The sequence below is a fragment of the Ostrinia nubilalis genome, chromosome 17 (genome assembly GCF_963855985.1).
Source record: "Ostrinia nubilalis chromosome 17, ilOstNubi1.1, whole genome shotgun sequence".
NCBI lineage: Eukaryota > Metazoa > Arthropoda > Insecta > Lepidoptera > Crambidae > Ostrinia > Ostrinia nubilalis.
The window spans coordinates 6,089,854-6,116,930 of NC_087104.1; the positions used below are offsets into that span (position 1 = coordinate 6,089,854).

The 27,077-nt window shown below is 36.0% G+C and overlaps 3 protein-coding genes across 3 annotated transcripts in view; 2 read left to right on the forward strand and 1 right to left on the reverse strand.

Moving 5' to 3' along the window:
• On the forward strand, positions 1-3,367 carry LOC135079950 (uncharacterized). Its single transcript, XM_063974598.1, has 3 exons — positions 1-258; positions 1,394-1,586; positions 2,924-3,367. The coding sequence occupies exons 1-3, from the start codon at positions 76-78 to the stop codon at positions 3,199-3,201; spliced, it is 654 nt and encodes a 217-aa protein (XP_063830668.1). The 5' UTR covers positions 1-75; the 3' UTR covers positions 3,202-3,367.
• A 175-nt stretch (positions 3,368-3,542) lies between these two features.
• LOC135079949 (uncharacterized) lies at positions 3,543-6,702 on the forward strand. Its single transcript, XM_063974597.1, has 3 exons — positions 3,543-3,992; positions 4,393-4,585; positions 5,883-6,702. The coding sequence occupies exons 1-3, from the start codon at positions 3,783-3,785 to the stop codon at positions 6,158-6,160; spliced, it is 681 nt and encodes a 226-aa protein (XP_063830667.1). The 5' UTR covers positions 3,543-3,782; the 3' UTR covers positions 6,161-6,702.
• LOC135080229 (thrombospondin type-1 domain-containing protein 4-like) overlaps positions 5,881-27,077 on the reverse strand; it is a 77,821-nt gene continuing 56,624 nt past the window's right edge. Inside the window, exons 8-18 of the mRNA XM_063974910.1 lie at positions 20,631-20,818; positions 20,345-20,460; positions 18,740-18,900; positions 17,892-18,212; positions 17,324-17,551; positions 16,886-17,119; positions 16,365-16,515; positions 15,909-16,084; positions 15,170-15,338; positions 7,542-7,661; positions 5,881-7,278 (exon numbers count right to left, since the gene is read on the reverse strand). Of these exons, the coding sequence (XP_063830980.1) occupies positions 7,175-7,278; positions 7,542-7,661; positions 15,170-15,338; positions 15,909-16,084; positions 16,365-16,515; positions 16,886-17,119; positions 17,324-17,551; positions 17,892-18,212; positions 18,740-18,900; positions 20,345-20,460; positions 20,631-20,818 (1,968 nt within the window). The 3' untranslated portion in view covers positions 5,881-7,174. The remainder of the gene's footprint in view (positions 7,279-7,541; positions 7,662-15,169; positions 15,339-15,908; positions 16,085-16,364; positions 16,516-16,885; positions 17,120-17,323; positions 17,552-17,891; positions 18,213-18,739; positions 18,901-20,344; positions 20,461-20,630; positions 20,819-27,077) is intronic.

Genomic DNA, 27,077 nt, shown 5'->3' on the forward strand with positions numbered 1-27,077 from the left:
CTAATTAATACAATTTTGTTTTTGGTAAAAGATACTAGTGTAACTAGTGAGTGGGTGAACAAAATTATTACAAAAATGGGAGCGGAACTAATGGAAGATGGATTTCTCATGAGGTTCATGAATATTGTTGACTCTTTCACTCATTTTAATCTTGGAGCGGTGGCCTTCACCCTTTTCAGTATTTCTGCGGGAATTGGAGTGTCTGCCAATACTGTGGCGAATACTTTGGTGCAGCACATGGTTCTAACAGTGCTTGGGGTAAGTTATTATATTGTGGTGTAAAAATCCATTCTGCATATCAACGCTGCTTCTTGCGGTGCTTTTTCTAAGCACTTGTCCATTGTTCTAAAGCAGTGGTAGGATTAAAATAATTCTGGGAAGGCGCTTTTAAAAGCCTATTTATAAAAATATATTACTTTTATGACCTTGATAATCATAGCCAATGATATTAAAAGAAAAAATAATAAAGGAATGAGCTACTTGAAATTATCGTTGTATGTATCAAGTGAAAACTTGCAATACTTACATAATCAAAATTAATATCCGTTGACTATGAGTCACTTAATACGTAATACTTAATCGAATCTTATGAGTTACTTATTTTATTATATTACAAATCTGCGTTCTCCTCTCTTCTAATTTTTGCTGTGCCCGTACTGTACTTTAATATTTTTGAACAAACTTTAAAAATCTGTAACCTATACTTAGGTACTTGACATTGTGATGAAATTATAAAAAACAAGGTCTTTCTTAAGGAACGGCGGTCCAAATTTTGAATAGGGAATATGCATCGATATTAGAAGTGTAGTTCTTTATCTTTATTTACAATAAACAGAAATTTTTAAAACTAACGCAAACTTAACTTTAAACAAAAAAATAAAAATTTCATTTTTTACTCAAAAATAAAAGTGTGTCCGTGAGGCAAAGAGGCGAGGATGCTGGCTGCATTTTCTCGCTGGATAGCAATACTTAAGCCTTTGTACAAGGAAAGAGCCAGCATTTAAATTTTCCGAAATTTTAATTAATTTAGGGGAAATGGTCAAAAACTTTAGAACACTAGATATATCATAAAATATCTTAAAAACTTTTTTGTTTGTTAATTTTCAAGCGCGGTACAAACTGTGGCAGCTACAACGGTTCAAAGATGGTGGCTTGTGAGCTTGACATACGTGTATACCAACATCATAAAACTAATAGATAGGGACGGAGAAATATGCATTGTAACATTGTGCCCCGTGTAACATTGTGCCCCACCTTACCCAATTGAAATCGGACTGGAAACAAAAAAGTTACAAGTGTTTAAAATAATAGCTGAGCGTGGCGTCAAATAGGCATATTTTTTATTGAGTTAACAATGTCGTGTGGGGAATACAAACATTTTTCTTTCTTTCAGTATGTCGTTTTATTCGCGCAATCGTTGCTCGTGCTGAGTCCCAATAATGGATGGTCCAGGAGTTACAGTGACAAAGAAAAAAATATCGTCCATGGGGTCATGCACTTCATTGGCTGTGTATTGGCACTGGCCGGCGGCGGGGTTGCCATGGCTGGCGTGTCTCTGCAGTACAACAGCACTCATGGCAAGATGGGTAAGCTCCAATCCAACCATTAGGTACAGAACTTAGAGAAAACTTTGGCAAAGTTTTAAACAATGTTTCCGATCAGTATCCCAAAATCCAGCCTGATTACACTTATAAAAACCGACAGGCATTTTTTATTAACGGTGCTGTAAACTGTAACATTGAAAATAAAATAATTACCCTCTAACAATAAAAAAATACGTAGTTAAATGTAAAGAATACTTTCGTAACTTTCAGTTTCAGTTAGTTTCAATATTATTATGATGAACAGTCACACATTGTTTCAGTAAAAATAGTGGAATTTAATCTGAAAAAAAAAAATGGATAGGTAGCTTAATTCTGCACTAGAAACTGGTAAAAAAACATTGAAGTTCACCATTGCGTTTATGAATAACATTCACCTGAACACGACCAACCGGAAGATTTTCTTGACTCTCCAAAAAGGCCTAAAAAGTACTGCCTCGATCCCTGAACTACTTTTCAAATCGGAAAAATAGCTATTAACGTAGCTGAGGGTCAGATCTAGAGATTTTTTTTATGATTTGTTTTTGAACATTTTAAAGCGCTTTGTTTGGCGTCCACCGCGGCTTCAGGGTTGTGTACGGATGCGTTGGCCACAGAAAACAAGGTCAAATGAATATCCTTGGACATTAGGTGTAAGTATCGTCACAAATAATTTACAATAAAATAAATTTTAGCGCTCTTTTCATGGGTAAAAAAGAAATTCTACACTCGCTTCTAGTCCCAACTTTTTTTTAAAATACATACCTACTTATAAGACATAGTAACACCCAGACCCGGCACAGAAACTAAAATTCATTATTTCAATTTCTGCCCGGCCGGGAATCTAACCTCTCGGCATAGTAGTCCGTTTTAAACCACTACACCAAACGGCCGACTTTCTTTTTTTCCGACTTGTCGCGTTCAGGTGAATGTAATTCATAAACGCAATGGTGAACTTAAATGATTTTTTAAAAGTTTATAGTGAAGAATTAAGCTACCTAACCAATTTTTTCAGGTTTTTGTGATGGCTAGAAATATCCCATTCTCATTACTCTTTTAACAACCCTAGTAAGAGCGTTTCAGCGTTGGCGTTGCTAATAAATCATTTGTCTGGATGGATGCGTTCTGCAGTCGGTGTTCAAATCCCGTACCTGTACACCGTCGGTGTAAGGCTCAAGCCTGACAGACAGACATACCGCATCCCTGCAATAAGTATTAAATAGAGATTGATTGAGAGATTTGTTATTCAAACATTATGCACCACTTTTGACCTGACCGCAGAACGCAAACCCAGTGTGGCAAATCCTTTAGGGAGGTCAAACTAACGTATTTGTTCGTTTCAGGCATAGCAGTGATGGTCTTCACAGGACTGAGTTTGATCGTAGGCCTGTTGCACCACTTCACCAGCTGTATGCCTCGGGTCATGCATGCCTGCCACATGGGGCTGGCCTGCCTCACCATAATCTTTGCCTTCGTAACCATGACGCTAGGAATCGACACGGTTTACAGAGAACTCTTAAACGATCGCATGACTGATCTTCTTATAGCTTTCTCGGTGATTGCTCTCATTGGCACTATATTGCCTAGCTGTGTAAGAGTTCTGAAACGTTTAATAAATTAGATATAATGACGTTATTTGTAAATCATTAGTAATATTTAATTTTACGGCCAGTTATTACTTTCAATTCATATAAATCATCGATGAGTGACTGTAAACATAAATGGATAATAGCGATGGGTGGTTGATTCACATTGAATAACGAACTGAATAAACAATTGTAATTTAATATTGGCAATTTTATTTCTATACTAATAAAATATTATGAAACGACGTTCCATTTTCAACTTTGGTATCGTTTGTTATTAATAAGAATATCATAAAATCATTTTAATCGTCAAAAGTTATTTTCATTTAAAAAATCTGCTATTCGGAAATCAAAACTAACTTTCATACTCTGCTTTTATCACAACCTTAATATTGGGAGATAACGAGACAGATAAAAGAATTTATCGATTGATACTTCTCTGAGATGATGATATATCTGTGACATTTTGTGCCTGGTAGGAGAGTGCGAAATATTGTGAAATACGTATTTTTTAAAAGTGAATTTTGGTGGCAGTAAAATTAATAGTGCTACGGGCAAAAACATAACCCTCCTTCTGGCGCAGTCGGGTCAAAAGCAATACTTTCATACTGCAAGGATGGTGGTTGTTCAGAACGACGCAAATGGGCCAGAGGACGGTGGGGGTGCCAGGTTCAGGCCTGAGCCCTCATCATACCTCATGACGTTCATGGATATAGTCAATATGATCACTCACATGACACTTGGAGCTGTGGCATTTATCACAATTTTCCTTGGCATTATGTACGTCCCAGTGCTAAGGCAACATATAATCTTGACTGTTGTTGGGGTAAGTTATTCGTATTCTTCTAAACTTAAATTCCAGAAAATTGACTAACTATGACGGCCAAGAAATTATTTTATATGGTCAGTATAATAGAGACGCCAAAAATTTAGAAGAGTATAATAAAGACAATTTTATGTATTTGTTATATTTTTGATCTACAGACGCAGAACCTAAGAGGATTTTTATATCTTTTATATTTGGTCAAATGAAAAAACTTATACTGATAATACATCATCTGGAAATGGAAGTAGAAAAAATACAATTGGAACTTCTCGAAAATGTTTTAAGCTTACAAATTACATACCTAACTAACTATACGTATTATTATTACTCAATATTACTAATTTAGCTTCTTCGTCCTAATATACATAGTTCTAAAGATACTCGTATAATGTTATTGCAGTATGTCATCCTTATGACTCAATCGATCCTCGTGCTCAGCTCCCACAACGGATGGTCGAGGACCATCAGGTATAAGGACAGGAAAATAGTCCACCTGCTGATGCAAGTCTTTGGTTCTATCCTTGCCATCGCTGGAAACATAGTCGTCATGGTCGAGAAGAATGTACACTTCAACACCACACATGGTATTTTAGGTAAGCATTTTTGACTGTGATGGTATATCATTTTCTGAAAGGTTCATTTTCTCTTTGTATGACATCTATCGTCTATTTTGCATTGGAGTGATATCAACCCTTAGCTTCAAACACCTCTAAATTTAAGTATTCTAAATAATATACTCAACATCAAATAAATCGCACCTTCCACGACGCGAACTATAAAGATTTTCTTAGGACACAATCATGGTGCCCCAACAATATTGGTGTTATTTGAAAGCCCGATAAATATCCTTAGAGAAGAACACATTTAATTTTTAAATAAATGATTAACATAATAATATACCATAAATGTGACTTGAAAAAAGACCTCACTTTGGGCTCACCTCTGGGATCAACTAGACCAATTTTTATGGTTATAAAACCAAATAATGATCTCACGAGTCCTCTTTAACAGATGGATAGCGATTAATCCCAACTTAACAGTTTTACAGCCACAAAAGTTTGCTCAAGCGTAACTACCTATTTTTTGAAGAAGTGACTTTGGATCCTTCTAAATCACATTTTTGGGGTAAAACCTTTCCTTTAATGAAATGAAGTTTAGAACTAGGCTTTCAAATGGAACCAATGCAATGTTGGTGGGAAGTGGGGATGTATACGTTTGAAAGTGCTTATCGCGGGAGGTGCGATTTACTTGATGTCGAGTGTATTTGCTTGCGGATCGAGAACCCTTTTACATTAGTCAGATATTACTTAGGCCTGCTTAACTTGGGCCTTCACTGCTTTATTGGGGGTCAAGCTATAATCTTTTGCTAGGATCTCCTCTCAGCCCAGTGATTTACTGAGTTCGAGACCCATACTCACTGATGTTCTCTTGGAGGCGCTTGGGTGGGTAGGCATTTTCGTATGAGAAACAAAAAAGAATCTGCAGCAATGACACCAGTTACACAGGAGTTGCATTTCCGTTGCAGTTGTGGCAAACATAATAATTAACATAGTGAAATCTTTAATCAATTTTAGATGGATTGACGTACACTCATTTTAAACTGTCGGTATGCCATAAGTTAGAAGCCTACGCGGCTCAAAAAGTCTGACACAGTGATATGACCATAAATGATAGAGGTCTAGAGACAAAGAATATATTTACTCTGACGAGAGATGCCAACTAATGCGCAGAGTTCGAAATCATCAATTATTGCTGTCGCGAGCAATATGTTCTGTTTTGGGCATATTGCTGCGACATTGGCCCCGCCCCCTTTTTACATCTCCCTTAAGTTTCTGTGATCTGTGGTTGTGACCATATCGAAACCCCACTAAATGGATATTGTTGTTCCAGGCTTAGTAGCGATGATCTTCACCATAATAAGTTTGGTTGGAGGGGCTTTCCATCTCTACATCCACTGCATGCCTCGTGTGACCTGTCTTCTCCACTGCATCATCGGGGCATTGACTATGATCATCGGCTTCCTGGCCCTGATATTTGGCATTGAGGAAACATTCAGAACGGTGTTTGGCAATGCTAGCACTAACCTGCTCATATGTTTAACGGTGATGAGCCTTGTCGGCACTTTATTACCTTGCTGTCTCAAACTTCAACGAGGATGCAAATTTTGAATAATTTATTTTATTTTTAATGTTAATTTTAATTTAAGTAGGTATGTTAAATATTGAAATTTTTAATTTTCATTTCGCAAATCGATTGATAGTTCGACAGTCCTGTCCTGAGTCAGTCATATAAAATTTGATAGTAGCTACTTAATTAGTGTGCAAATTCTTGTCTTTTCTTGAGAAAATTTAGATACTACCACACGTATGTATATTAATATAATTATTTGATAAGATATGCCTTTTATATTGTTTTTAAGTAAATAATATTGATAAAGGTGAAGATAATCGTGTTACAGTAATTATATCTCATATTTATCTATCGCGATAAATACCCAGGGATCGACAAATCAAAAAATATTTATTGTATGAATCAAGTAGGTATACTCGTAATAGTACTTAAATTAATCTTTTAGATTTAATAGTATGTTATTTACACGAGTACTTTAGTACTTAAGCGTTGTGTATAATATTTTATAGGGAGCTGTATATTTTTATACAAGCCTTAAGATTTGGTTGCTATGTAAAATAAAAACAAAATTCATCATTTATTTCATTAGTTTTATTTATTCCGCTTCAGTTTATTTACATTCTTATTAATTAATTATTTTACTAAAATTCTTATTCGAGTTACAAACAGCGATATCCTAATTCTCTTAAAAATAACGCATAATTACATCGTAAGTACTTTCTTAAAAACAGGCACGGTAGTGCAGCGCCAAGTTCCGTTCCCATCTTACTAACATTAACTATTTTAAATATCACACCAATTAAACAAAATACGTGTCCATTAAAACTAATTTGTAAATAAATTTAAACTTAGAGCGTTTGGAAGATTAAAATTGATTAAAGGCAAACATAGTCTATTTACAGGCAGTGTTGTTAGCGTAGATAGTATGTAATACTAGTCAGAGTATTATTAAACGTTTAATTCAGTTCCACAAAATCTTCGTGTTGGCGGTTTATCTTAGAGAAATAATTGGAAATGGCACTTTAAGTACGAAAGTTTGTAGTCGTGATAGCTCATCTACCAATACAGGAGTAGCAGCAGTTCTGTACGTAGTAATTGTAGTGACAGAGCCGAGCTTGCACCGCGAGCGCACAGTTGCTCAGCTTATCCTTGCATTCTGAAAGAAAAAGTTACTTTGCAATAAAGTAAGAAGTTTTTCACAAAACTTGGACATTTCACTACGCGAACATGAGGCTAAAACCTACATGTCTTCTTTTAAATGGCAACTACAACCTGATCGAGTTAACTGAATGCGACTCCTCCTCGCATTCACCCGCACATCTCCATCAGAGCGTCGATGTGACGTCACGGCCGCTAGATACGCAGTTAACTCGACCGGATTGTATGTATTTTTTTTAATGGCCACTTGATCGTATTTACCTTTAGGAGGACTTTTGACGGTAGTAGTAAAAGAAGTAGTTTGAATGACTCGAGGTGTGGTTTGAACGATTCGAGGTGTGGTCGGCAGACTAGTCGTGATAATAGGCGCTATCTCTGGCTCTGAAAATAAACCCCATAAACGGGTTATTCCGTATTCGACCCATGACAACTCAACCCATTTCTTCACTCATCCTAAATTAGTATTCCTAGCTCAACCCATTACATAATTTCGTTATTCTACCCAAATGCATTCCTTACTCAACCCAAAGTAAATATACCAAAAATAAGTATGGATAGCAAAACAACGTTTACTGTTTTTTCAGAAATTTAATAATGATAAATACATACTAGTATGTACAAAATTGATTTATAATTAAATAAAAAAAATAAAAAACATCACCTACATAAAAAAATGATAGATATGAATAATTATGTTGATTAACTAAAATATATCAAAGATTTTATTTTATTTTAAGGTAAATACATAAACAAATTAAGAGGCTGAAAATTTTTACCGCGGGATTAGCTGTCCACATGAATACTTTTATTATTTTTCTTTTGTCATCTCATACCGCTTGAAAAAAAAGATAAAATACATCGTATTATTTGAAATATTTGTACATTCATGAACAAGTGTCTAGGGAAAAAATTATACGCCATCGCTTGGTTATATTGATTTAATAAAAAATCACAGTCGTTTGATTTATAGTAGATTTATAGTGGATTTATAGTAGATTCTAATTAGTCATTATTTGATTTGTGTCCTTTTGTGAAAAACGTTTTTCAAATATATTATTGTATCAGAATTCCTGCAGTTTTATTTAATAGAACGATCTTAAGAGCCATTTCACAAAAATATTCCGCGCGAATTTAGGTAAAAGCTGTCAACGCAACGTCAAAAGAGTAAAAAGAACGCTGAAATGGACAAAAAAATCTTGAGCCGTGACCGTATTAAGACTTGATTTAAGTTATTAATTTTAAGGTAGAATGAGGTATTCAAACTTGATAAATTAATTTAAATTTTTAATAGAGTTTATTAAGTCTTTTATATTTCGATTCATAATGAAACACGAATAGGTACAATATGTAAAATATACAGTGTGAGTCACGTTAAAGTGTACATATGAAAATTGATGAAACTAGACCTATTTTTATCGACAAAAAAGAGGTCAAAATTTTTTTGATATTTTTTTTTAATTTTTTATATAATTTTTTTTCTTCCAATTACTTATTGTAAAGAACACATAATAACTTTTAAACTAAGCGGTATATCCTGATAAAATAAAAACAGTAATAATGCTAAATAACAGGCGATACTAAAAAAAATACATAAAATACACAAAAAAGGCCAACAAATAATAAAAAACGATACTTTTTGAAAAAAATCTGCTTTAAAATTCGTGTTTTTTTTTATTATTTGATAAATTTCTCCAAAAAATGCCCCTATAACAGGTGGTTTTTATTACTTTGTATTATTCTCTATCGTATTATCTTTGTAAAACCAAAAATCGCATGTCTCTATCCCTATCACAACATTTGCTATGATCGTTTGAACAAAGGCCTGCCACAACATTATTCTCCGCTACAGTTAGAGACAATTTTAATTATAACTAAAATGCTTATTTTACTTCGAAATATTTTGTTTTTATTTGAAATCTAACTTGTCTTTATCAAAATAACAAATCTAGAGCCATTTTCAGTTTCGTTGTTAACGAAGCGTTGAATGGCGCGCCCGGAGAGGCTTAGTTCAAACGATCATTGCAAACGTTGTGATAGGGATAGAGACATGCGATTTTTGGTTTTACGAAGGTAATACGATAGAAAATAATACAAAGTAATAAAAACCACCGGTTATAGGGGCATTTTTTGGAGAAATTTATCAAATAACCAAAAAAACACGAATTTAAAAGCAGATTTTTTTCAAAAAGTATCATTTTTTATTATTTGTTGGCCTTTTTTATGTATTTTATGTATTTTTTTAGTATTGCCTGTTATTTAGCATTATTACTGTTTTTATTTTATCAGGATATACCGCTTAGTTTAAAAGTTATTACGTTTTCTTTACAATAAGTAATTGGAAGAAAAAAAATTATATAAAAAAATTTAAAAAAATCTCAAAAATTTTTTGACCTCTTTTTTGTCGATAAAAATAGGTCTAGTTTCATCTATTTTCATATGTACACTTTAACGTGACTCACACTGTATATTAAGTACAAAATAAAGACAGTCACATAGTGAAAAAAAAATCTGCCCCCTTACAACTCCATCATCGGACCCTGGATACGAAATATTCGTCAAGGCAAATCACACAAGCCCAAACTTCATAGGGTTCTATTGTTTTGTTACGGAGGTGGCCATTGCATCTCCTCCAGATCCATTATCAGACAGAGCTAAGAAATAAATAAATAAATATTATTATAAGTAAACAAATAACTAAAATAATTCATCTTACTATCTTACTTCTTACTAGTCTTACTAATATTATAAATACGAAAGTTTGTGTGGATGTCTGGATGTTTGTAACACTTCACGCAAAAACTACTGAACAGATTTTGATGAAACTTTACAGTACAGTACAGCAGTACTAGGCAGCCTGTGTTCAACTATCACTCGGGTCGGACGTTCCTATCGCAAGACCTTTGGTTCACTCAGTTTCGATACGACTCTAGTGCTGTGTGTAATTATTTTCGTGAATACACTGAGTTTATTAATTTCTACGAGTGGATTTCATTTCGCCTGAGACCTACGCCATGAACCCTGAACCAGAAGACCCTGTCGCCAGCGACAGCGACGCTCATCCATCCCTGGCGTCGACCAGAATAACAATGTATAGGCTATAATTTATGACGATCTGTGACAAACTAAATTTCAAGCGGGTGAAGCCGCGGGCAATAACTACTACATATTTCATACTAGCTTTTTGCCCGCGACTTCTTCTGCGATGAAGTGGAAAATGGTTCTAATAGAATTAAAATATTCTAAGAAAATTAATTTTGTCAAATGATTATATTTTTTGATATAAAATCTACAAATTATTATGTTTAAATATTTGAGTACTTACAAAATTATGAGATAGATAGATAGATAAATGGTTTATTTGCAAAACACATTGACACACAAGAAGCAAAAAGTAAGATTAATAAACACAGGAGTAGCAGGAAAGATATAGTACATTACAAAGAGAAAGATAGAAAATCCTGCGCGCTAAGGTATAAGTGTGCCGCAGCGATGCAAAAAAGCAGAGAGCTCAGTGTAGACACTGCTCTGAAATGAGCAGAACACTGATTTTCAGCTCTTGCTTAGAGATCTTTCTAAAACAAAATTAAAACACTACACCTGTCGCAGATTTCTTTGTAAACAATGTTTTTTTGTTTTTCCTTCAGGTGCTAAAATCACCAGGCTATTGTGTGCGCATACTCTGGAGTATTCCACATACAACTGGTCGTCGGAGAAGCATAGATTTCCATTAAGTCTACTCCCGCTACCATATGGAACTCCGCTAAAACTCGTGAGGGCGCCAACACTTGCTTTTGTATCGAAAATTAGCATGAGCAGCTGCGCACGCGGTTGCCCGTTGCAGGCTCTATGCAACCACACTATTTTAAACCGTGGTCCCTAAGCATGAGATGGGAAACTGCACTCTCTTGAATTCTCTTGAATTTGATGGTGTTAGAGGAATCCTAGGAATGAATACAGACTTTCCAATGGAATCTCCTCATCAATATTGCGAAATTGCGAGTTGCAATGCAATGTTACGTTTTCACTTGTTATTTTATTGTAATCTGACCTTGATTTTTCAAACACGTGTCAAAATAAAACAAAAATTATTTAAATCAAAAATACTAAGGAATATTTGATTGATATCAACTTAGAAACAAGCACAGATCACAGAAACTAAAGGGAAATGTGACAAGGGACAAATTGGAACATATTGCTTGTGAAAGCAATGATGAGAGTAGCGACGTCATTATGTAAACAGTTTATATTGCTTGCATAGTACTAAAGATTATTCGAACGTTGATGATCATCATCATCATCATCATCACTGATACCGCAGTGGATAATGAGCACATAATTTGATTTCTTTGTGTGTGTGAATTTCTAATACGACACTGAGTTTCAAACTCAGCGCATTACTTAGCATCTCTCTATATTTCTATGGAACCAAGTTATCTCCAAAATAACATTCCACACCTTTTTTAACCTAGTCAGGTAATAATTTTAATAAAATACGAAGCACGTCATCTATCAATAGGATATATTTTAGAAGTTAATAAATTATGCATAAAATATAAACACTTTAGAAGTTTAGTTAAATCGTAGAATTTCTGAAAAACAAGTACTAAAATCGTACTGAAAATAAGTATTAATCTAATTTATTTATTAAATGTCGAATTTTATCAAAGATTTTGGACTAAAGTTTTTGAAAATATTTTATAGCCTACATAGAAAAAAATTAGGATTCTAAATCGTGAAAGAATTTTTTTTCGGAGCCTATTGCCTCCAAACAAACAAACAATTAAATCTTTCCTCTTTTATTAGTATAGATTTAACAACAAAGCTTCCCACTCGAAACAAAACGCTTCTTTTTCTTCTTCACGAAACAAAACTCAAAGCGGATAAATAAATAAACAAATGCTGGTGTTCTAATATGCACACAATATGCTGGTGTTCTAATGTTACGCACTGTTTTATTTTATTTATTTTTGGTTTATTCTTTCCCTTTTCCTTTTTTTTTTTTTTTTGTTTATATAGACTGTTTCACTACACTTAGGTATAGCTGAACTGTACCGCGCTGTGCCAGTCACTTTAATTTTGCAAACTGCACTGTTTGGGCCACCAAGATACAGGCTATGCCTAGTTTGGGGCCCACTGTTATTGATATACATCTTGCTCTTTTTTCTTACTGTTATTGTTAACACATCTTGCCTTTATTATTTTGTAATGCAAAATGTAACCTGTGCCTATTTAAATAAATACTTTTTTCATTTTTTCATTTTTTTCATTTTCAAATCTTTGGACAATTTCACAGCGCCATCTAGTCCAAAAGTAGGCAACCAATATGCTTGTGTTAAGGGTGCTAGCATAATTGATATACTTTTTTATAATTTATTAATTAAATTAAATACATGGTACCTACATATTATACATAGTTACACTCAGATCCGTCAAAGAAATTAAAATTCATCATTTCAATTTCTGCTCGGCCGGCCGACTCGAAACTGCCTCTCGGCATAGTATCAAATGTATTTGGTCGCCGTACAAATCACCGCTTTACGACACGAACGCACGTAAACGTCACGGCGGGAAAAATGACACAGGTCCTGCCTTGACGGGCGCTCGCGCCATACTAATCGATGTCGGCTTGCGCATTGTAATTTATACTGATATTCACATCAATATTTTGACAAAGTGGTTACTAATATTTAAACAATAACTGTAGAAATCAATTCTACAATGAATATTCTTTATTTTGGGATACTTTTATTGCAGTTATTGCTGTGTTTTTAAACCAAAAACCACGATCAAAATGTGACGTTAATCTTCAAATTTGCCAAATTATTTTTAGATTTTACTCAATAATGGTAATGAAATTCAAGAATCTATTTCATTAATGGACTACAAGAATGTATGTCCGATGATTACTTTATATTTTTAAGCTTATTATATGAGCATAAATAATAGATACAGGACTTTGAAAATGAGTCTGCGGCAATTTTTCCGTAAAATGGTTGTGGGAGATGGGGCACTGTGAATTAAGCAAAAGAGTTTTAGTAAATCCGTTTCATTAATGGTCAACACCAAGGATTGACCTATCTTTCGCAGTTATTAAATAATCTCTGGGTGTTGCTTAAGATAGTAATTCATGCTTCCAAAATCTTAGAAATTCGCACGAAAATGTAAAATGGCTCTTAACACAAAAGTTAACTGAGCTTAAATTTCTAAAAAATATATTTTTATTCTAACCGTACATAAAAATCTTATATTTTTAAAGTGGTTTTAAAATGGGTTGAGCTAGGAATGTTTTTGGGGTGAATAAGGAACATAAAATTAAAAATTTGTTGTGGGTAGTCAAAGTCAAAGTCAAAGTCAAAATTTCTTTATTTGTTTAGACTAATAAATAGTTCTTACAAATCGTCATTTTGCTCTTAAGGAGCCTCTACATGTCTCATAATCTTTTTACCCTACCAGCGCTTCGAGACCAACATTTGGCAAGTGCTGAGAAGAAGCGCCGCAACAAACTCAGTCACCACTGTCTGCCGGTTAATATAAATAAATAGAAATAGCAGGTACATTCGATTCAGGAGCAGTTCACTGAATTTACCATGCATTCTTGTATAGTGTATCTTATAAGAATGGGTATACAAAATTGCGTGGCATATTAAACAAGGTAGTGACGTGCTAATATCTAGACTTACAGATTACACACTCAAATACTAGTAGAAATGACTCGCATACATAAGTTGGAATAACTTGGATTGACCAGTCCCCGAAAGCAGCGCCTGTTCACAGACATGACGAGTGAACCAGCCATCGCTTCACTCGACCATATTAGAGGGAATGTAACGACCCGCCTCACTACGCCACCACCCCAGAGACATTTTAGTGAGAATGACAATACCAAGTTATCTCTAAGAGAAAAAAAAAACCAATAATAAAGCTAAGTAACAGTCCAGATTGAGAAGCATGACACTATAACATTTTAGAAAATTAGATTAGTTTATACATTACTTTTCATAGCACGATTTTAATTCTTTTTAGTGCGAGCATGAGAGGACCATAATCCTACTCCCAGGATGACTTATCATTAAGAAAATCTCGAGTTGTATAATAGGCTTTTTTAAGCATGTGATCTTTAACTATACCTTTAAATTTATTGTACGGTAGCTCTTTATATTTATCAGGGACTTTGTTATAAAAATGGATACCTTGTCCCATAAAGGTGGCAAACACTTTATTAAGTCTAAAAGCGGGTAGAGTAAGGAACAAAATTGGGTTGAGTAAGGAAAAAATAATGAGTGGGTTGAGTTGTCGTGGGTCGAATACGGAATAACCCCATAAAACAAATTGTTTTTATCCTTGTTAAGTACTAAAGAGTAGCACTAATTATTATCACGAAGATAAAGAGGTGGTTTTCACGTTCATTCATTTTTATAAGGTATTTATTGTAGATTCGATGAAAACTTGCGATAACACGTTTCCTTGTACTTGTAATGCGCGCGCGCACGGGTGACTTTTGTCACCGTGATAGTATATCTCTCCATAGATAAGAATAAGGATTACCTATGTTCTCTTTTTTTCTTTACAAAAATTTAAAAAAGTAAGATATACTGAGACTGTGACAAATAATTACACGTGCACTCGCGCCGTTATGACGACGCGACTTCGTTTAATCCAACCAACGTTTACTTCCAAGTAGTCCCAACCACCCCGGTGCCTCTGTCCCTTTAGCGGGGTGGATGAGAAAAAGTGTTTCATCGACCCCGGTAGTCATAGTATTAGCGTTCAACGGGGTGGGTATCAGGTCACTTTAGTCTCTACTAGAGGATAGGAGAGACCCCTTAAACATCCACTGGAATAGGTGGCCTGTTCTACTCTACTGGGGCAGTTAAATAAGTAAAACTCACCTAGAGATATTTCTGGTGGAACATCCGAGTTGCAGTCCGGTTCGCAGGCCCTCACCGACGCCGGTTTCGGTCCCGGACAGTCTGCATCCGAGCCAGCTCCATTGGAGTCCTTCAGGCACACCACCGATCTTCTCTGAGCTCCCACGCCGTTTGTGCAGTTGCCGGTGCACTGCCGAAAAAATGTTAATTAAAAAAAACTCACACAAGTACACGTCACAGTCTCTTCTTAAAAAAAAACAGTCCCCCGGGTCTAACGGTACGTGGCCTCCATTCCACAAATTTGCTGCCCAATCGGCCGTCAGTGCCGCGTACTAATGCCCTGCCCATTGCCACTTCAGCTTGCTAATCCATTGGGCTATGTCAGCGACTTTCTGACCCAACCGGCCATTATGGAAATCATTAGGGGAGGCCTATGTTCAGCAGTGGACGTCCTATGGCTAAAATGATGATGATGATGATGATTAATATTTGATCGGTTGAAGAACGGTGAAAAGAAGTCCGAAGTCTTAAAAGCAAATAGATTTGCATCATTCGTATACCACCAAGTGACTCAAGCATGCATTGACCTGTGTCTGTCATAAAAAAGGCTCACGCACAGTACAAGTGCCACCAAAACATGTAAATATCTATACCATCCTATTGCAGTCTACAGCCCATCAGATTACACTTTTGATGCAAAATAGCTCCAAATACAACTACGTAAGATGCCCAAGTGTTTAGCTTGACCTGCCGTACAGACCTGTTCCCACTCTCCAGAGTACCACGTAGGGGCGCAGTCTCCACCACAGCTTCGTTCCTGATCAGGCTTGGTTCCCTTGCAGGCGGTGTCTCTGAGGTGCCTCCCGCTGCCTCCGATACACAGAACCCCACGGATTTGCTTGCCTCCACAAGATGATGAACAGGGTGACCATTCGCCTAGAATACATGCATATAATATGTAATAGGTAGCGATTTAAATATAAAGAAAATACCTAGTTCTAACTACATTAACTTTTCACTGCTTCAAATTTAAGTAACCTATATTAATCCTATCTTATCTATCAAAACTTGTGAAGAAGTGATAATTTTCTGAGATGATAAAATAATCATTGCAATAGTACAAGTTCGTAGTAGGTACAAACATATCCAACAAAGTTCATAACTGAGGCAGAGGCTACTTGAGCTCCTGAATCAGGTTAAGAAGAAATGCCCTTACCAGTGAACCATCGTCCGTCATGTGGCTCGCACGTCAGCTTCGGGGTACAATTCCTGGAGGACTCTGGTGCCTTCTTGGGTGTACATCCTGAAGGGTCAGCGCAGCGAATACCGCGTGTCTGAACCCCACCACCCACGCACCAGCCTACACACTAAGTGAAAAGGCAATGCTTAGAAATTAAAAACTTACGAGAAAAACTAGGGAATAAAATGGAACTTTATTACAATTAGAATAAAGCCTTATTAGGCTACAATAGGTTAGTCGTAGCACAGAGAGTGTACGTACATCTTCATTATTTTACACACTCAGGTTATTTAGGCCTGCAATGTCCTCAGGTTATTAGGTAGTATAAAGTACTTATTTTTTCCACCGCGTAAGTAAGAAACGTACTGATGTTTTGCCTGGGTTGCAAAGATTTATTTTAACATAATGTTGAAATATTTTTATTTTAAAAATACCATTAGGTAATTATGGTTTACTTATATATTTTACTGCTATTACTGCTACTTTATGAAACTTACTTCTGACCAGTCAGTATAAAGCCAACCGGCTGTAGCTCCAAACGAATATTCAGGGCCCACATCAAAATCTGTGCTATTCACGGCTACACTATAAACAGGACCATCTCTGAAAGTGTCTGTATGCTCCTGAGTCCTCACTCCTCGAACACCGATTTGTTCTGATCCATCACAGTTGGGAATGTTGCATACTTCCGATGTTATGGGCTTCGGAGACGGGCACTTTTGATCGCTGACCTTAAAAAAGACACAAGTAATCTGAGAAAATATGAAAATAAAACTAAATCAAATTCGGGTGTGGTCTTTTTCAATTGAGTCAGTTAATTAACGATAAAGACGATGTAAGTAGAATATCTTATCATTTGTCTTTGGCCCTAACTATAGAATATCAGAAATATTAAACCTTTATGTTTTATCAACATAATGAGATTGTATACCTACCTTGGTTATACCTCTAAAATGGTCCTGTACACAGCCAACAATTCTGGTTCTACTGGCTGGTCCGCAGTAAGGACAAGCTGACCATGCAGCAGCCCTCCATCTGGGAGGGCATGGTGCGTTGTTGCACCTTCTTCTCCTCCCAACAGGGGAAGACCCTGGACAATGCACTGGAGACACCTCCTTATCAGAACCATTGGTGCTGATTTCTACGCAGCGATATTTGCCTAGCTGAAAGCAGACCACAAATTATTTCCAGTGAAAAAACTTAATTTAACCATATACCAAATACATATTCTAATCATTTAAATATGAAAACTAGCCTTTAAAATGAAAGTGAAATCTCAATTAATGCACTTTGATAATGGTCCTCATTCTCATCTCTTCAATGGTAATTAGTCTTCATGATCAGCTACGACGCGTAAAATGTCATTGGTCACAACAAGAACTACAGCTGAGTCTATATAAACATCTGTGGACATGCCCTAGCCCTAGCTAAACACTATGTTATTATAGCAGCCCTAATAACATCCTGAACGCGTTAGTTGAAGGAACTAATCCTGTATCTCACCTGAATACCGCCACCACAACTCCTCGTGCACTGACTATAAGAAGTTATCTTCCAAATAAACTTCCTGTTCCCAACCACATTTTCCTCCACATCATCATCACTGCCGACTTCTTTAGACATGCTGACCAGATCAGGAAACCTGGATACACTTGGTCTAGGAAACGTTTCGAATGTGTGGTGTCTGCGAATATGCTTCGTAGCTATTGAGGGGAGAATCTCAGGGATATTAGGTCTCGTCGATATTTCGGTTTCTCCCTCATTTGAGAGCGATTCCGTGAAATATTCGTATCGTATGCTTGGATTTGGTTGAGTGTATAGAACCTAAAATGAAAACAAGTAAAAATATCATATAGCGCCATGAAAACTCCCCAATCCAGATAGTACAACTTTCAATATAGAGTATGCAAGCATGCAATAATGAAGAACACTCTACGTATAGAGTCCCAAAGCAGAACTCTTTATTTTCGTTAGGTATTGTTCTGCTTCAAATTAGGTACAATATTGAAGATGTACAGTATAATCATGTCATACTATCAATTTTTGGCAGTATCACTTATCACAAGTACATCTTTAAGATGTATCTGTGATTCACCGTCTTCTGTAGGAAGTCACGTATATTGTATAGGTACTTCCAAGTTTAAATGATTTTATCAAATCAAAATCAATGATAATACCAATGTTTACAATGATTACATCGATTTGATCTTTAAAAAAATAAATTACCTACGCATTTTTTATTAACTCTCGCAGTTATCTTTCCCAAGCAAAGTGATCCTAAAAGCTACTCCAGGTTTGGTCATTAAAGCCAATAGGATATTCTATCGCTTCTTATTATCTTGTCAATTTACCATTATGTCCACGGGTTGTAATATGGGTCCCATCGCGAAGATATTGTCGAGTCCAGCTACTCGGGAGTAGACGAACCTTGCGCCCGCTGCATCGTAGGTCCCCGGGGCGCTCACGGCAAACTCTCCGTTCACTATGTATGAACTGTTTGATATCTTCAGAGCTACAATAAAAGGGTAAGATGTAAGTGTGTTATTAAAAACAGCTAGCCAAATATGGACATAGCTAGACATCATAAAATTGTATAATGCCTTTCGGATTCCGATCAATTTGCTATAGCGGTGGTGATTCCCTGCAAAGTCAAGTCTTTTTTTTATCAAATAATCGGGGAAGTTTCAGAATTTAACAGAAATGTACGTAAGCAAATGCTATCAATTAGTATTAGTGCCATTTATAGTGACATCATTATTGATAATTTTGATTTTGATTGTGTATTATCAGGCCTGTTCATCTCCGCGAGTTTACATCGAAAACAAAACACGTACGATGGCCCACCTACAGGATACTATTCGACAAGGCCTCACATACGAGCGAACATTGACTCACGCACGCGTATTCTTGTGTATGATGGAAGAAAATAAAGAAAATGGTGTACTAAATACTGTGCAGTATTTAACTGCCTAAATAATAATAAAAACACAGAATGTAATTTTTTAAGTTGCCTCAAGACACTGAGAGGTAAATAAGTAGTTAATGTTATTCATGATAATTCATGCTAAATCATGTATTTCCTCCGCCATTTTCCGCAGTTTGGCACCTCACGTCACATCATTTTACCGAAGTCAGCCCTATAGCTTCGGCGCATTGCCGATCACTGACGTTTGTCAACAAAATGGTGCTTGACTCTTGAGACAGGCTAAATTACACCATATTGTTAATGACATTGAGCATACATTTTTTTAAAGACCTTTGCGAAGTAAAACTTCTGTACGTAGTACTTATTATTATTCTGTGGTATTATTGTCAACTACATAACTACAAAAACCCGAATTGAAAAGTGCAAGATTAATTGCAAGGATTGACACATCGCCATTCTGTTGTATTCGCAATTGATTCCAAATGCTTCAAATGGCCCGGCAAAAGGCAGGGTGAGCCGATCTATTCATATCACAAAACAACGTGGGTGTTGCTATTGTACGCCATAGCAAATGATTTACAGTGGTCCTCGACAACGCTGATTGATAAGTGGCCAACCGTTTGCGGGCCATTTGCTTTCATCAAAGGACTATTCAGTATTGTGCACTAGTTAATGATATCGAAGCTGCAGGTAACCAGATTAGATTACCGATGTATATTTCAAGTATGAGGTTACTCGCTCATTAGCGAGTACGTAGCACGTCATTACGTGCAATAAGACTTTTGTCAGAAAGTTAATATTACTGCGTTAAATGCAGTATCTATTATAAAGTATGCGTTTTAGTCTTGTGTTTTCCTAAATATAAGACTTAAACGCAACCTTTAAGTACAGACTCCTGTCTGTATGTACTCACTTTTTACACCTAGTCTAGGGATGTACGTAAATTTTACGTACTACATACAGCACCGAGCGGCAGCCGCGGCCAGGAGAACAGTCCCGTACTAGTCTGTCACAGACTGCGCATACTAACCGATGTAGTTGTCACTGGGCACGATCTCGGAGACGTTGAGGCGGCAGGCCCCGCGCGGCACCGTCGTCACGTACGAGTAGCCGAGCGGCAGCCGCGGCCGGGAGAACAGTCCCCTACTAGTCTGTCACAGACTGCGCATACTAACCGATGTAGTTGTCACTGGGCACGATCTCGGAGACGTTGAGGCGGCAGGCCCCGCGCGGCACCGTCGTCACGTACGAGTAGCCGAGCGGCAGCCGCGGCCGGGAGAACAGTCCCCTACTAGTCTGTCACAGACTGCGCATACTAACCGATGTAGTTGTCACTGGGCACGATCTCGGAGATGTTGAGGCGGCAGGCCCCGCGCGGCACCGTCGTCACGTACGAGTAGCCGAGCGGCAGCCGCGGCCGGGAGAACAGGCCTGACACCAGTCTTCTTCCGCATCGCACCTCACGGGCATTTGCTGCAGCAATTATCGTTTCTCTACCCACGATCTGGAACCAAAATTATTGTCACTGAATGTTGGCCAATCGAAACGGATGAATTGTTTTCAAGGAACTAATTTCTGTTGTTTACACGCGTCAAGGCTTAGTGGTACTACGTCACCGATTTTATTGAACTTAGCGTATTTTTGATATCTATAACATACCTATAAATCGATAACATCTATCACCTACTATAATTATTATCTTCATGCACTAATTAATTAATAATTTTCTTTAAAAAAAATCTGTCACATGTCTTTGTTGCGTTTTATGAGAGATTTCATATCAATATAATAAATACGATTTTTATCCCTTAATTAAGTTAACCTACCAAATGACCTGTTTGTCATACACTAGTTTATACTGTCGTCATACTAAATTCAAGATTCATCCATATCAAGATTTTCAAAACAATCTAGACCTACTTTCGCATTTTACAAAATTATTTGAATATTTTGACAGCGTTGATACAAACCATGTGATACGGCGTAATATGTACCCACTACGAGTAATGCCTACAATAGTTTAATAAAGACCAAAACAATCGAACCAGCTCCAGTAATTGACATAGCACCAATCACTGGAGAAAACTTTATGGAGCGACAGACAGACGAGACTGATATGGGCAACACAATGGCTCATGACCATAAAAGGCACCTTTAAAAGTTAATCTTTGGAGATAAATAATACAGATTGGGTGTCCCTGATAGCTTCCCATTTAGTTATGTCAGAACATTACTTCTTTACTTCTTATCTAAGTGTCACTTTCCGTTGTTATTCCCTTAATAGCTCATTAGATCACACACTTAAACCTTGTAAAAGTAATCGCCTTTGTTTTGTAACATTGTTTATCTTATCGTTTGTCAGTAATGACAGTCGCCATGACTATTATCGTTTATCACATATCACAGATATTGGTCGATTAGATAGGTAAATCAAGGACTTACACATTAACATTTTGTACCCCTAGGAGCTATCAAACCTATAGAAAATATTTCTTTCTTTCTCTATAATGGTTTTGCACAACGGGACTGTTCCCACCTCTCGTTCCCACGGCTGCAACTCCTGTGTAGCCAGGCTCTACAGCTTGACCGCCAACCCAACCAGTGCAGGCCAACTTTGTGCGGCCAATAATGTTTTGCTTGGGAATTCCAGAAAAGGGCCTATCTACTAAAGAATTTTGATAAATAATAACCTAACAACAGACAGAATCACAATTTTAAAAATAGAGAAAGAAGGCAATTAGGTTTAGGTAAATAGAAATTTAGTACCTCTAGGCTAGGATGAACAACTTTCGTCTTCGAATCGTTTGCGTATTCGACAAAATTCAATACTAAACCTTCGAATTAAACGATAAAGTGACAATTTTGATTCTCAAAATAAGTTTCGTGCAACCATTTCTCATATTAAGTTCACTTTACGACACGTTCACAAGGGCGCTGTTGTAGTTTTCGTATGTTTTCTTTTGATGGCGATTCGAATACGCAAACGATTCGAACTCGAAAGTTTTTCGTGCTAGCCGTACTGTTGTAGTTTTCGTACTAAATCTTTTGATGGCGATTCGAATACGCAAACGATTCGAACTCTAAAGATTTTCGTGGTAGCCGTACAGAAGAATATTACAATAAACTTTTCTAATTAAATAATGTTAAATGATTAAATATTGGGTCCTAAAACCTTTGCTTTAGTATCTAAAACCTATTAAAAGAAGAATACAGAATTAAAGCTGAGGTTTGATTCTGGTCGCAACCTATTATGCATAGCTGTGCATAAAATGTAAGCTATAATTAAAGACCTATTAACTACTTAAAGTTAGCGGAGAAAACGAGTATATTAAATGCATGGAAATCTAGACTACAAGACTACAAGGTGGTCGAAAGTTGTCGTGTAATTTTCTCAACGAGTTGAAGATTATTGAACACTAACTTTTGCCCTCGGCTCCGCATACACGTTATTAAAATTAGCGACACAAAACAACATCAAGATAATGAAACAAAACAAAAGTAATTAAAATAATGTGCGCTATTAAACTATGTTAAAACACCTATTTCTCCAAAAATCACAAATATATCATGCATTCTCAAAAATATATTATAGCAATGTATTTTTTTTTGCCAGGACCGAGCCACCTGGAGACGCATGACCCGGAGGGCCGACCGGTATCCTTCCTTTTGGCCAAATTACTTTTCGCCAAATTTCACTTCGCAAACAACTTATCGCCAAAGTTCCATTTCCCAAATGAACTTTTAGCAACTGTACTTTTTCGCAACTAATTCATTTGGTCAAATTATCATTTGGCAAAATTTTACTTGGCAAATGTTTATATAGCAAATGTTTTATTTTGCCAAATATTATATCCCAAATAATTTACTTGGTCGAATTGACATTTCACACACTTACCCACCGTTACCCACAAATCAAAGCATATGCAGATGATCATGGTTTTCACAAGAATTTTATGTAAAACAAAGAGATTGCAGAAAATAGTAAGGTTGCAGAAAGTAGGTATTGCAGAAAACAGTAGGTTAGGTTAGGTTAGAACAGTGACCCTTAACGCGAGCGAACGGAGCGAGCGAAGCGAGCGAAGTGAGCGTGCCGCGGCAGCGGCCGCCGAGCGCTAGAATCACCTCTATTGTTATGAATCATTTGGAAATTTCGATAAAAAGAATGAAATATGAAAATTAATTTAGAACAAATTTTATATTAACTACCCACTAAAGAAAATAATAACCACAAGCTAATTTGTATTCCATTCTATGCACCAATCAAATTATTTTGTAAATAGTTTATCGTGAAATATTTTTGCCCAATGAAACATTTGGCAAAACATACTTTGCCAAACAATAATTTGCTAAACAATAATATGCCAAAAACGACATTTGCGAATTAAAAGTTTGCAATAAGTTGATTTGCCAAATGGAAATTTGCGAAACGTTGTTTGCGATGTGATAATTTGGGACACGTTTTTTGGCCAAACATTAGTAATCCCTTTTAATCTCTATCATACGATTCGTTCCAAATAAACAGCTATCACAAAACATTAACATAGTGAAGCGATCTAATTCAGAAACGATCAGATAATCTGCGATTAATCGTGGACAAGCGTGCACCGCGCGTTTATGACATGCGCACGCGCCGCTTCCGTCGCTGTCGTAAACGTAATAAAGATATTAGGTTAATGCAAATGCAAAGCCAATTTACAATATTATTTTATGATTAGTGTTAGTATAAATGCGAGTTTGAGTTTGCACTTGGAGTTGGCGAGACCGATAAGTTTGCATTTTTTCTACATAGTCCATCCATACAATGGTATATTTATTGGTAGACTTATTTTAGGAATACTTATAGTGTTATGAAAATCTAATCAATCATATAGTTAAATCACATTAATTAACATTATTTTTCATTCAAGGATGATTCAATAAAATCACTACGGCTAGAAGAAACTTCAGCGTCAATGTTAGTCGGCCATAATATAGCTTAAAATTGCCAATGTCTATTAGCATTGGCTATTACATACAGCCATTCCCAAAATTGATATCACAAATAACTACTCACGCATATACACATTTGATCATTTAATTCTTAGTTCCAGTAAAGTTCAAGATAAGCGTGCGCTTTTCCTATGCACGAGTTTACGAGCTCATTATACTCATGACGGCCATGACAGTCCGGAAATGCGCATGAGCATGTCACGCCTCTCGTTGACAGCTAATCTAATAATCATGAAATGTAAGAGAAATGATCAGTTCTTGTTACAGTAGATTTAAGTAATTACCAAATCATTGATCATTGCAGTTAATGCCTGTACTAAGGCTGGGTTGCAACACCTATCTTTAACGGTAACTATAACCGGTGCTTTTTGAATGGAATTTGACAGATTTTAGACGTTTGTCAAAGTTAAAGTAAGATGGTGAAACCCAGCCTTAGTATTTTTTTTATCCACGACGAGGAAGCTTTTGCAGGCCGCTACCAACCGTGCGATGTGGAAGTCATTGGGGGAGGCCTATGTTCAGCAGTGGACGTCCTGTGGCTGAAATGATGATGATGATGAGGAAGCTTTTGGCACTGTAATGACGGTCTAATGTGGAAGCGAACTTCAGTCGGAATATGAAGAATGAAGCCTAGAAAAAATATTTAATCTACATTCTTGTATAACAACTTTAAGATAAATACAGTGGGGGAAATAATTAATTTAATGCCTATTAGGACGACATAAACCTATTTCGTTTTAATACCGATGGCGCCGGCGTCCGATTACATTAATAAATTATTACATATTTTAATTCAACTGTGTCAACCCAAATTGACCTTTGATTCGAAGCAGTACTTGTTATAAAATAAATGGTCATTCTAGTACTTTGTAGGCAGATTGTAATTGAGCACGTAGTATAGAGGATTACTTACTCTAAAGATGTGGCCTGTAATGACTAATCAATGAATGAAAGCTTTTTAAAGCTTTGAATAATTTCCTTGGGGCAAACTTTACTGCAGGATAAATTTGGCACATTGACAGTTTCTGTATGATGAGAAAAATGGCAATTAAAAGTTATCTGACGATTGAAAAATATGATCATCTAAACAAAATAAAACACTTCCATTTCGGTTGCCTTTAACAAAAAATATTAAATTGGCATTAATTTTGCGTGTTTATTAAACACAACAACTTTTAAATGTGTCATTTAAAAAAACTTGGTCACTTTTATCATCAATATACTCGTTCGTAATCATTTTGGGTGCATGTATTTGGTAAAAACCTCGTAAAAAGGTTGTTTTACAATGTCAAAAGCAGTAATTAAGATAAGAAGAGCTTGTAAAGTTTTAAAAAGCCATTTTTGTGTTTACGACTGTTCCACTTAGATGGCGAATCGAGAAGTTTATGATTTGATAAAGATAAACTTAAACATGTTCAAGTTAGGTAAATAAATTAAGTTTTGAAGTTAAAAAGGCGATAATTTCCTTTCCGCATAACTGCGTAAAAAAAAAACATGTTACTTTACATTTCACATTTTATTGATATCAATGAAGAACTAAATTCTTGTTTTGTCTTGTATCTCCCAGTTATCCACTGGATATCTTACAATATCGGATAAACTAGAATAATATCTTTAGTTAGCGGTCATTACAAGGATAATGCTTTGATATTAGCAAGGCTGTCCAAACCAGAATTGGTTTAGTAGTAGAAAATGTATTAAGCATTCATTTCCCTTGCATTCATGCTTGGAATTTCGTTGGGATAAAATGAAAAGCGATGATTCGACAGAAATCTAAAATATAGCACGCTAAAGTGGCAGAGGGTCGAAGAAACAGAAATTAAGTAATGTAACGTTTTCGAATGGAAACTAGGTCTCGACAAATGTAGAGTATAATCCCTATATCTGCTCTATGAACGGACGCCCTCAAGAATATAGCAGAATAATCAGTTGCCAAATAAAAAAAAGGATTTTCTTGCTTTATCATCTTAAACTGTATCTAGCAGCCATTATCATTGGCTGAAATGATGATGCATCTCTGATTCTCAATAAATTGTCAGCCCTACAACATAGTATCTTGTGTCTTCATTTCCATTTTATCTTGCGCTGTGATCGGGGAGTCATTGTCCCTCCATTTGTAGGTGCACGCGCATATTGTAGCTACATTACTGTTAATACGACAACTTAGCCGCCATTATGAAGATATGTTTAGGTACGTTGCTGCACTTAGACTGCTGATGAAGGAATAAAAGCCACCTCAATATCGTCCATTTGCGACGACACTGTGATATATCAAAAACAGTGGTTTTACAGAAATCGACTTTTTAACTTTTGAATGACCATAACTCTTAAAAGAAGATTAGGATTACCTAATTGTGTATGAAACGTTTAAAGATTAACTATTAATGAATTTAAATATTTATAGTAAGACATAACTTTGCGTCTAAATTGATGAAATTAAAGCGATTGAAAAAAAAAGAGACAACTTATCACGTTGTTCTAGTAAAAAATAATATTTTGAAGATGGTAAGTTCAGTTGTCACGTTGAAGATGATGTAAAAAATATATTTATATAAGTCATTATTTAGATAACACGTTGATCTTGAAAATTTTTATTTTATTTTAATAACATTACAATCAGTAAAAATGAGGTAATTTTTGGAACAGGCGAATATTTCGCTTTGCCATGTTAAATTGCACTTATAAAAATATTATCTAAGTAGACAGACAGTTGTATACATACAATATTTAAGCTCACATTAAGTTTTCTTATTCTAAAAACGAATGCTTATCAA